General features: G+C 29.3%; 2 protein-coding genes across 2 annotated transcripts; both read right to left on the bottom strand.

Annotated features, from left to right (window-relative positions):
* Window positions 1–1,175: 1,175 nt before the first annotated feature.
* Window positions 1,176–1,505, bottom strand: LOC114741404 (lysine-rich arabinogalactan protein 17-like). Its single transcript, XM_028929657.1, has one exon. The coding sequence runs from the start codon at window positions 1,503–1,505 to the stop codon at window positions 1,176–1,178; it is 330 nt and encodes a 109-aa protein (XP_028785490.1).
* Window positions 1,506–3,353: 1,848 nt separating this feature from the next.
* On the bottom strand, window positions 3,354–3,956 carry LOC114741403 (uncharacterized). The gene has a single exon (XM_028929656.1). It carries the CDS (start codon window positions 3,954–3,956, stop codon window positions 3,549–3,551), a length of 408 nt encoding a protein of 135 aa, XP_028785489.1. The 3' UTR covers window positions 3,354–3,548.
* Between the last annotated feature and the right edge of the window lie 9,011 nt (window positions 3,957–12,967).

Here is a 12,967-nt window from a genome sequence, read left to right as displayed (position 1 = left end):
AAGGTAAGATTGGATGGGCTTTTTTAACTTGGACTTTTTTTTACCAGCAAAAATAATATTTTGACTACAAATTGATCAATATTAAAAACATTATGACAATATTGCCTCGTTATCTAATAGGCAAAAAAGAATTCATATGCAATTTCAACATTTTTGTCGCATGAATTTAGCGAACAAGTCATGTGCTCCGGGTACATACGAGATTGAGTGATCTTAATAATTTGAAACAATGTTTAAAAGGGCAATACATACATCAAATTTTTTACATTCATCGTGTCAAATTCTCCAATCATACATAGTCATGAGTCTCATTTTTAAAATATTATTATTTAATTATAAATCTATATGAAAAAAATAGGACACATGTTGAAAAACTTGATATCACAGATATAAGCGACTTGAATAAAAGATTTCCTCTTGGTGAGCTCTAAGGATTCTCATAAATAAAAATAAATAAATAATCATAGTTCAATGTGATAAATTTACACTATACAAGCGGGAAATTTGAGGACAATCTTAATGGTCGATTTATTAATTTAGTTATTCAATATAATTCTCCTTTTATATAAAGTGTAGAGAGAGTAAACACATAAAAATTGAAAATGATCTTCATTATTCCTATGTTTATACTATTTCCTCTCTACTAAAATGCACTTTATAGTCAGTGGATAAGCAAACAAAACAAAAATCCCTGTCAGCTTGCACAAATAATGGAGGCCAGGATTGAGAAAACCTGTGGTCACTTGTATTGCACAATGAAGGTCTGATCTGATTCTTGGTTTAAATCAAATCTGAAGTTGGATCACATGATGCCGCATTATTATTCTTGTTCATAAGTAATACGCAGCATGCAATGTTACAACCTTAATTAAAATGGCTCTCTCATCATCTCTGTAATTCCAGAATCAACTTCTCCAAAATCATCTTCTGAAACCAAAAAAAAAACAAAAAAACAAAAACCTAACCCTACATATTTTCTGATCCATAAACCTACGACCCTAGGCAAACCGATCCTTTAATATCTCACCCTGATAATTTTCCAAAAGCAATTATAACCACCACGTCAAAAGCTATAACTTTTCTCCAAGCATTCATTCATGAATCTTTTATCCTCCATGTACGAACGGTAAAACCGGTCTACTGATCTAAAGCTTTCAAGGAGAGACCGTTTGCATTTAGTAGGTTTCGTCGTCGTCGTCGTCGTCATAGTCTCCTAGGGGACTGGGAGCAGCCGCGTCGGAATCATCCATTCCCGGAGCTTCGGCTTCGCCGGAGGAGGCCGGTCCTTCTGCAGGGGAATAGGCGGGAGAATCTGATGGAGACTCAGATGGGGAGGATGATATTGGAGCAGAAGAAGGTGATTCAGTGGTAGTGGATGTTATTTCAAGAGACTGCATTTGCATGGCAGGACCGTCGGCCTCAGGGGCAGACGCCGGAGTGGCTGCATCCTCGCCGGAAACTGCAATGATGAAGAGCACGAGAATGAGGATCCGGAGAGGCGACATGGTTGATGCAGCAATGAGTGAAGAAGTTATGTATACTGTGTAGAAAGGACTGGAGAAGAGGATTGAACTGATATGTCACGATACGATTTGAGATTTTGAGTTGAGATGAGAAGTGTGAAATTGGGAGGAGAAGATGAGATGGTGCAGGTGATATTTATGGGTTGAGAGGAGAAATTGAGGGAGGCTTGTGGAGGAGACAAAGGAGAGAGAGAGTGAGTTCAGTTTTAGAATGAATGGATGAGCGCATGACTTGTTGAAAACTAAAGAGTTATATATTATAATTATAATTATAATTAAATTGAAAAAATGTGAACTGAGTTAAATCTTTTAATTTCATTAATAGAGAAGACACAGCATATTACCAACAAGTATTGGTTATAGGACAAGGAATATTGACCATTTAAATTTTAAACACGACGCCTTAAATAAATGCAAGAAATGTTTTAAGAGAATTATTTTTTTGAGTTCAACAATATTTGAATCTAACCTAGTGAGACAGAAAGAAGGGAAAAAAAAACAGTAGTGTTGTTACCCCCATTTTAAATACTCTTCGGTCCTATTTATAAATCACTTTTAACATGTTTTACATAGGCAAAGAAAAACCTTAAATTTCATTCGCTTTTATTTAAAATTCAACAATTTTCTAATTTTAGCCTTATTTAATATACATTATATCTCATATAAATAAAATCAACACAATAATAAATAGAGGATAAAATTGTACATCTTATAAAATTTTTTTTTCTTAGTGCCGTATAAATAGGACTAAAAAATATCTTCTCTTTCTGCCCTATAAATAGGATTAGAGGAGTGTAAGATATCAATCTATTTTATTTTTTATATTTATTTATTTTACCTCATAGTCCCAATTATAATTATACATGTTAAAAGATTATCATTTTAATGCACATGATTAAAAAAATATTTTTAAAAAGATAATACCTATTTATTATAAATAACTAACTTAATTAATTTTTTTAATATTTGCAAATTAATAAGGAGAATGGATGGAAGAGGAAGACACAGTTTCAGAAAATGCTACGAAAACAATGCTTCCTAATGTATAAACGCTACCAACTAATCTTTGATGGGAATTCCCTTATAAAGTACTAGCTACCTTTTCACAATAGTGATGCATGAAACTTCTACACTATTTTACATGTCATCACGCATTATATTTACAAATTATAACATTATCTGGTAGAAAATTGTGTTGTTTTATTTATATTTTCAAGTAGAATCATAAATGTTATGATGTCAAATGAATTAATGCATCTAAGAACTTTATAAGAAAAACAGTTAAAATATTTTCTACATAAAATTGTTGAATCATTCGAACTTCTTTAATTTTTTGGCTTCAAATTCAAAACTTTCTAAAAGACCGTCACAGCCAACAGAACCACGTGTTCTTTGACCACAAATCTCAATTCGATGCAAATATGTTTTTATTTAAAAAGTTAAATTGACTAATAGATTTAAATAACCATGCATGAATTTCAAAACAGTTCAATATTATTGAATTAAAAGTTCTGGCATGTTTACTTGCTTGCTGCGAAATCAATGTAAAAGAATACCATAATGTAATCGTAATCACTATTGATCTTCGTTTTATTTCGTAGACCACGTAAACCAATTTATTTTTTTAATTTAAAAAAATGATATTTCAAAAAGACGAAAATGGCCCCAATAATTAAATCTTGAAAAGGATGAAAATAAAGAGAAATTTGGTTAAAATCATCTCTTTGAGAATAAGTTTATTGACCAAAAGGATTTGGTGTGACTTAATTATCTTTAATTGGTACAACTTTTTTTTTCAGCAGTGTACAACTATATATAACTTCTACTAAGTTTTCATATCAGCAGTCATTTACATATAATTGAAGATATGTTACACATAACTGAAGAAAAATTATAACCGGTAAAGATGTGTTGCACTTGCTCAATGTCCTTCTAACCAATAAAATTCTAAAAAGGTACTAAGTTTCCGAAAAATAATATGAATAAAGAAACAAGAAGAAGTAGAGATATACACCATATATCATCTTAACCATACTTGGGATATAACTCATTAGAAGCAGCAAGGACTTTGGAAATCTCAAGAATAAGCCTAGCTTCAAATTCATCCCCAGAATAGCCCTTAGACACTTGACGAGCTTTTGGAATTCTCTTTCCCCCAAATTCATTCTTATTACTCAATGACCCTACTGTTCCAGCCAGCCTTACCATCAAGTCCTCATAAGCATTTTTCAGCTTAGACAATAGCTTCAATGGCGTCTTCACTATGAAACTCAGCTTAGGTCTTGCTTTCATCCTCCAAACCCTACGTCGCTTCCCTCCCAACCATATCACCTCCTTCTTCTTTCTGCTGGTGACGGCTCCGTCGTGTTGTTGCCGGGCTCGACTTCCTCGGTACCTTGTTGAGAGTGAATCTGGCTGCTTCATCATTTCCATGTTTTGAAGAGATTGTGTTTAAGAGATATGAAAGAGAATAAGCTAGATTTTGCTCTTTATATAATAAGCATGTGGAAAGTAAAAAATAAAACTATATGATTACGTTGATTGGTTGAAAACTAGGGAATTTTATTCAGATTTTGCTTTGAATAATGAAACAATTCAACAAAAGCTCCTTTGACCTGAATGGGAAGTAATAAAAAGTCAATTCAAGCAATCTTTTTTTAAGGAGCATATATATACATGAGAGGTTAGATTTAATTTGTTTAAGCGCAGAATTTTCAACACTGTGACGGTAATACGGTATATATGAAAGATGAGTTATTATTTAAAATTATTTTGGTTTGTGGTTATGATTATTTGTTCGCTTTTTCTCCCCCCCCCCCTCTGTTCGGCTATGAAACTTGAATGAACAAATTGAATATGTGGATTATGCGTAAAATGCAAGCAACTGCATCTAGAATCTTAGAGGTTACTGCAGTCTACTGCCTTCATTAGGAGATCTTCTATTGTATATGCAAATCCTTTGACTTTTTGTTCATATCATCATCATGTGATAAATTTGAATATCCCAAAGCAACTATGTGAGAAGAAAAATACATACAAAATATTATTACCTCTGGCTCAAAATATAAACTAAACTTTTTTAAAGGAGTTGGTTTTTTTTTATAAGACAACATTCATTTTGTCCAAGCATTTAATGAGTTTTTTTTTCTAATTTTACCCTCATATTCTCTTTCTTCTTTAATTCATTTATTACATCTTTTACTTATTCTCTTCATTAATAAGGGTATATTAGGAAAAATAAATATATGCCTTACACATTTATTGTTTTAAATTGATTTTAATTAGTTTTTTGATAAATGTAAATAGATAAAATTTGGCTTATATTTTGAACCGAAGAGAGTACCCTGTAATCTTTAATATAAAAATTACTTTGACCTCAATTTGGTCCTAAATCTAATATTCTAATTCACTTTGTCTCTTATATTTATCTATTTTTTTAAAAGTAGTCTTTATAGTAGTTGTAGATGTTAAAGATTTTATGAAATAATAGTTCTAGCTAATATTACTTCTGGTTCTTAATATAAGAACTCGTTTGACTTTTATTTTGGTTCAAATATAAAACCTCAATTCACTTCGTCTTTTATATTTATCCATTTTCTTTCAAAATAGTTCTTATAATATGATAGTTTTAGCCAATACACTTGATTGATCAGGATATTTTAGGAAAGATAATACCTATTTATTACAAATAGCTAATGTAACTAATTTCTTTAATCTAGTCAAACTAATCAACTACTTATTATATTAAGTATAGAAGATAATACATGATTAGTAGGGGTATTCTAAAAATAATAATATCTATTTGTTACAAATAACTAACTTAACAAATTTCTTTAATATACTCAAATTAGTCGATTAATTCTTATATTTAGAACAGGAGGTAATAAAAGTTTTATTTTTGGAATTCACATGTGAAAAATGATTATATATATAAATATATATATATATATATATCTCCTCCACAGTCCACACGTACGTATGCCTAAATTAACTCCAATCTCTCAAGAATTTATTATAATGTTACTGTATTATAATAGGGTTGTTTTTATTGAAACAATGGGGTCATTTTTCATATCTCTCTGTTTTTTCTCCAAAAAAATTACTTATAAATCTCAGGTAAAAAATTAAATATAAAAGAATCCTAAATAATTTATTTATTTAAATTTTATAAGTTTGAAAGTTCAACTCAACTTTTTTTTTTTTCCTTTGATAACTTGAGCTGTAAATTTTGAAGTTTGACTTATAAGTATACAAGTTGAACTCGTAATTTTGTAAGTTTGACTTATAAATATAAATTTTTTAAAATATTTTTATATTTAATTTTCTTATAAATACAATTTTTTTAAGGTAAAAGTCTCGCTTCCTATTATTTTTCAGTTTTTATCATGTTAATTTCTTTTTTAAAATTCAGCCGTACTTAATCTTTTTGACTTAAGGGGTGTTTGGTTTTTTCAAAAAACACTTTTAAAAAGTGCTTTCACATAAATTGAGATAAACCTTCTCTTACATACTTATTTTGTATACTGTAAAATTATTTTTAAAATTATAATTTAGTTTCTATCTAAATACTCTTTTAGACAATTTACTACTCCCTTCCAGGAAAGGGACCTTTGCACCCATCACATGCGCACCAACTCGCCCATATCTTGAAGTATGAACTCAGAAACATCTCGATAAAAGAAGGAGTGGAGTACCATGTAAATTAAAAGCTTTTGGCAAACTTAATTACTCCTTCGATTCTAAATATAAGAATTATTTTGTAGTGTAATTTATATTACAAAATAAGTTTTATATTTAGAATTGGAGGAGTAGGTTTTGTCCAACACTTTTATATTTACTAAAAAGGCTGAGAAAGCATCTAATTAATTTTTTTTATATTTTTACCCTTTCTTTTATAAAACAATTAAATAGGAGGTCTGCTAACTCAGAAACATGTTTTACTGCCATCCAAACTATCATCAACGTATTTTTTTTCCAGCTGAATCATCAACGTATTGAGCTGCTTATTCATACAAGTTTAAGGAAAAAAAATAGCAAATAAGTAATAAATTATTTGAATAATTTACTTATTTAACTTCAATTGTATTAGGGAATTTTTATACGCCCAATAATGAATTCAGTATTGCAAACCAGTAAATCACCAAATAGCCATCTTTGCAAAACTAATCAACCTATGATATTATATAACACTACAAAAAAAAAAAACAATTTATTACTGACAGAATTAGTGACAAAAAATTATTCCATAGCTAATTTCTAACGAGTTACAGACAGAAATTTTGTTGTTAAATTTAGCGACGGATTAGCAACAAAATTTTTACGTCACTAATATTAGTGATAGATTAGCAATGAAATTTTTGTCCATCACTAAATTCTGTTGCTAATCCGTCAAAACATTTGTTGGTAAATATTTAGTGACAGAATTAGCGACAAAATTCTTTTCATCAGAAAATTTCGTCGCTAATTTTTATTATAAAATTTTTAGCAACGGAATTCCATCGCTAAATTGTTTTGTCAAAGAAATTTTTAGCGACTAATTCTAGTGCTAATTTAATTTTTTTACAATTTCGTCACTAATCTATCACTAATTTTAAATTTTATTATTTTAGATTGTAATCTTATAATAATTCATATAATAATCTAATTAAGAATATAATGATTTAAATATATTTTTAATTGTAAAATAAATTGACATATTTGTGGAGTTGGTGTTAATGAAGGAATCATCATGACGTCATCGTTAAAATTAATTCCTCTTGATTATTAATAATAATTGAAAAAATATAATAAGAATATTAATAACTTTGTTATACAAACTGATATAAGAAAGAAATAATTTTACCATATGTACAATATATTAAAAGATAATATATGATAAAAATTTAAAATCAAATAATAAATTTATATGAACACCTCAATTTATGATTATAAATCAAACTAATATTAAAGTGAATTTTAAATTTCAACCATTAAACAATAAAATTTAATAATGATATAATTAATACCTACGATATAGATTGATTTTGATCTTCAATACAAAAATAAATTGTATATACAAAGAATTTTAAGAAAATAAAATATATAAGATGCATATATAGTAGAAAAATGTTGTTTATCATAATCTATTCAAATTATTTAATTTTTTTATATAGAATAATTTATTAGATTTTATTATAGTAGCTATTTTTTGAATAACAAGATTTTTTTACTAATTATAAATAGTTTTCATCAAACGTATAAAACACATATAGATAATATAATATAATGTAATATAATACACATATAACTAAATTATATATCTTATCAACGTTAATTAAAAAATTAAATTTGAAAAACATATTTATGAAAAAATTAGTTATGATTTAAAATTCAAAATTAGTGTCATTGGAAATTAAAATTATAATAAAAATATTTCTTAAAAAATAAAAATTTATAAAATAAATTGTAAAACAAATAGTTAAAAATTATTTTCTCATTAAAATAGTTATGTTTAAAATTATTATATAGTTCCTTTTTAGTTTTGAATAATATATATAATTGTTTGTGTACAAAAATATTATATATATATATGTCACACCTTACTATTGTATCCACTTAGATTTTATTTAAAACCGCTTTAGACCACATTAGATGGTCTTGAGCTCACTTTTTACCTTAAAAACATTAAATTTCGGATTTTTACTGTTTATCGGGTAAAAATTCAGTTTTTCTGGCCCAACTTCAAAAATTCATAACTTATTCTAAAAAAATCCAAATGGGGTGGTTCAAAATTCTAATTAAATCTCTTTAAGTCCTCGTTCAAGTAAAAATAATCTCATGATCCAATTCCTTATTGAAAAAGTGTCAGGTTTTGTGAAATGCAACACTGTCCATTTGTCAAAACCCTTTTTCCCAAATTCTGACCTTTAACTTTGAAAAATCATTAAAATTCGTATTCTTGGAAATTTTTAACGTATTAGCTATCAAATTGAAGCTCAGGACGTTATCTTTCATCATACCAAATTTTGTGATTAAACGCATCTGGGAGCATAATAAAAAAGTTGCACGAACATGGCAGTGTCAGTGTGTTTACAGCACTGTTAGCTTAATATATACATAACCAAAAAGGGTCCACGAATTTTATGGCAAAACACCATACTTTAGCCTCCAATCTGCAGCTTGCTCATAGTAGTTTCGGGCCCTAAAATGTTAGATTATATTTGGGGGATGAGATTTTAAAAAATCCTAGTAGCAAGATCAATCAACCAAACATTAACATGCATTATTATAAAGCATTTCAACATTAGCTATCATATGAGAACTAATCTTTTATAAATAGACAACCTCAACATGCAAGGCCATGGCAATATATGCAAGGAGCAATCATATCACAACATCATAGTTCAACCATATAATAGCAAGCATACATATATGCCATAAATAACAATACAAAGTTAACATTAATGGCTAATTAGATCTCACTACCTTGATCCAATGCTTTTTGTTTTTCTTGTTGTTCCTTCTTGCTTCCACAAGTACCAAACCCTAACATGGCAATCCACAAAAAGGGTAGCAAGAATCATCAACCATTCCTCATAAAATCAATAGCATAACTCAAGTAACTCATAAGCCCTTTAAAGCTTCCATCTTTGTTCTTGAATTTTTAGAGTTGGTTTCCATAAACCCTAAAAATTTCCTCTTAACTCAATCCTACATGATTTTTCATGTAGATTCCAAATATCTACTTGGATTTAGCAAAAGAAAATTCCCTCTTTCAGTTTCAGCTTGGCCGAACCACTATGGTTCACTTTTCAAAAATTACAACTTTGATTCTATGGCTTCCAACTTTTGTTCTTTAGGTTTACCCTACACCATTTTTCATTTTAAACACAATGGAAGCCTCAAAACTTTGAAAAACACATCCTAGGGTTCAGATCTTGCTTTGGCCGAAATAGATCTCAAGCAACATAGCAAAGAAAACACTTCAAAATCAACCTACAAATTCTTGTAACCACTAGGATCTAACATGCTTTGAAATGTTCTAGCAAGATCTAACAACCAAACTCCCTCCCCTACAAAAGAAGCATTTCGGCCAACACTCAGAGAGGAAGAGAACCAGAAATTTCAATCATACAACTCAAGCAAACAAGGCAAGGAATAACTTAGAACCAAAAACTTACCTGGGATCTCACTTGTATGCTTAAAGCTGATGCCTTTCTCTTTGTTTTCCTTCGAACTCTCTCTTTTTCCTTCTCTTCATGTCTTGCACGAAATATGGATCAGATTTAGGGGGAGGAGAAGCTCATTTAATGTGCTAAAATATTCCACCAACCATCATTAATGAGGAGCCAAGTGTCAAGTGCCTAATTAGTCTTAAACCTCTCTCTTAATTAACTTAAATCATAATGTAATTAAATTCCAAAGTCAAGATCCTCTCCATTGGTGGCTTGACACTTGGAAAGCTTTAATTACCATCCATTAGAGGCTTGACACATGGCTAAGTGTGAACCATTTGAATTGCAAGACTCTAGTCTTACTTTATCGGTGCACTTTTACTCCGGATTTAATTTTTTTTCTATAATTACAGTGCTATGGCCCCTGTAATTATTTTCTGTTAGATCCATAAATTATTCTTCTCATTTTTATCTTTCCAAATTTCCCTCTTTGTCTCAAATTTAATTTTCCAATAATTAAATTAAAAAGGAAAACTAATTTCCTTCTCTTTATTGATTTTTCCACTTTTCAAAAGAATTGGGAAAAATCTTAGATACTTGAGGGTCTTATTTTAATTCCATAATCTCTTATAATTCCTTGGGATATCATAGAAATTTTCTTGAGATTTTATTCTTCTTAAATATATTTATTTGGAATTTTCCAAATAAAGACCTTAAATTAGCTTAAATTGCCCTTAAATTCCTTTGTAATTTCTCTAAGGGCAAATTGGTCATAAAACCAATTTTATAATCCTATATAATTCTCAAGGAACCTTCTCCTTATTTTTTCTTAATTTTATGAGGTTTGAAAATATTTTTTCATAATTATTCTTGACCAATTTTCCTTAATTAGTCGAACTTTTCATAATTGGCTTGGAAAACTATAATAATTATTTTTCACCAAAACTCTTTTATTTCTCCTTGTCATTTTTGGCCTTTAAATATTTAGGAATACCCATATTCTCAATTGCCATATTACTGGATGTGACAATATAATTTTGCATAATAAATCAACAGATTCATTGTAGCTTAACAGGTAAAGCCACATGCATTCATAGACGAGGTCCTGGGTTCGAGCTTTGGAGAGGTGGCAACACGTGGTAGAGACATGTGGAGGTGAGTTGGCAGTGACATGTGGAGGTGGCCGGCGATGAGGTGGTGAACTGGTGGAGGTAACACGTGGCATTTTAAATTTTTTTCAAAAATCATATTATCGACGAATTGGAAATGGAATTTTTCATCACTAAATTGTGATGGAAAGTTTTTTTCACGGATTAGTAATGAAAAATTTTCATAGGTAATTGGCGAAGAAATTTTTCCGTAGGTAATTAGCGAAGAAATTTTTTCGTCACTAATCTATCACTAATTAGTGACGAAAAAACTCATTAGTGACGAAAAAACTCCATCGCCAATGCAATTAGTGGTAGAAGAATTCCACCGCTAATTCGATTGTGTCACTAATTTTGTCACTAAATAAAAATTCTGTCGCTAATCGCATGTTTTTTTGCAGTGAATAATTTGGATTTGATATTAATATATATATATATATATATATCTGTGTGTGTGTGTGTTTCAAAGTCTTGTGTTCAAGGTTTATATATTGAACTACATTCCAAGGCTTCCCAAAAGAATTTTAAAAGAAGTTGAAAGTCACTGATATTTAATTTTCAATTGATTTTATCATACATATGTTAGAAATTTGTATAGGAACAATTTCAAAATAAAATGTAATTCTTATTGACATATAAAATTAAGGGAATCATTAGTATAATCTGGTTCAGGTAATCTACTAAAACTCTATTCTCTCTATGTTTAAAAATAGTTAGCAGAACTGCTGGTTAAAAAAAAAAAAATGTTAGCAGAACCCAAGACAAGGTTGTCTTCTGTTGTATTTTGCAGAAAACGTAGGTGGCTCTGATTTGAAATATCTTGAATAGGAACCATTGGTGTGCCCATGCCCGGTTCATCTAAATACTTTGTTTCAAATAAGTTAATCATTTGATGATTACACTTTGGAAGCTCAAAATCTAAGGTTGACCTAGTAAACATATTATCAGATCTTGTAGTAGTAATAAGGAATAATAATCATCCGTTGATTTTTGTCTAGAGGTTGGCAATTTGTTTTGCAAAGTCCCAAAAAAAAAAAAATATCAACGTATTTGGGTTAGTTTAACTGCTAAAGCTCTATTCTCTAAATTACAAACAGTTACTACTATAACTATTTTTGAGATTCAGCTTAATTTAACTTATCATGTTATCAAAATGATCACATTCTAAACCTAAAAAACATATCTAAATCATCTAAAAAGGAACTACAGCAAGTCTAGTTTTTTGTTTTTGATGTTCTCCCTTTCTCATTCTACATCAATTGGTATCATAGTCAATTTCTCACTTCTTTTCTCACACGTAAGCCTTCCAAATTAACTCTTAAAATCTCAACAGCCTTTCAAAGCTCAAGATCAAATTTTTTTTTCTTTTCTATTCCCTATTGTTTTATGTGGTTTCTACCATTTTGGAACTCCTTTAAGTAAAGAATCATCACGTGGAAAAACTTGTTAGGCTAAAGTTTCTTGAAGATCATCGTCTAGAAGTATTGTTCGGTAAGTTTTTTCCCTTTTTTTATTTCATTTTTTTATTAAAAAAAAGAAGAAGAAAAGCAACAAGCTAAAAGGAAAAAATGAAAAAAGAAAACTAAAAAAAAGAGTGAGAAAAAAAGAAGAGAAAAAACTCAAAAGCCAGAAAAGAAAATTCATTTTCTCAAATTTAATTTTAAATTTTGTTTCTTTAATTTGTTATTTATTGCCTTGACTAGTCTACTTGCTTTACCCTAGACCGGTCCTACGTATGGTTCAATTTTATCCTAGGTTATCTAAAGTTTTTAACAGCTTTTCTGTGGGATTTTAGAGCCTCTAAGGTTACTATAAAGACTTTACTCAATTGATTACTTATTTAGCAAATGTAATCCTCATGGCTTATGAAGAATTAAATTGAGATTATATACCAAAGCGTCACAAGAGATTTCTTAGGCACATGAAAAATACTATATTATGAAGAAAAAAAATTTCGGGTATATATGCAGAGATAAATGAAGTAAAACCAATTGGTTTCATAGATAGTGATTATGCAACGGAGGACCGAAAGGGTGAGGAGCACGTGAAGATTACTTCAAGTAATTATTTTATTTTCTTTTAGCTTGGGAATGATTTGCTGCGCTACAAAAGATCAAGATATTTTTAAGCAGAATATATGCAT

Source organism: Neltuma alba, unplaced genomic scaffold, assembly GCF_004799145.2.
Source record: "Neltuma alba isolate B1F8T4 unplaced genomic scaffold, ASM479914v2 tig00003392_pilon, whole genome shotgun sequence".
In the NCBI taxonomy this organism is placed as follows: Eukaryota; Viridiplantae; Streptophyta; class Magnoliopsida; order Fabales; family Fabaceae; genus Neltuma; species Neltuma alba.
This window is presented reverse-complemented; position numbering and strand designations above follow the sequence as displayed.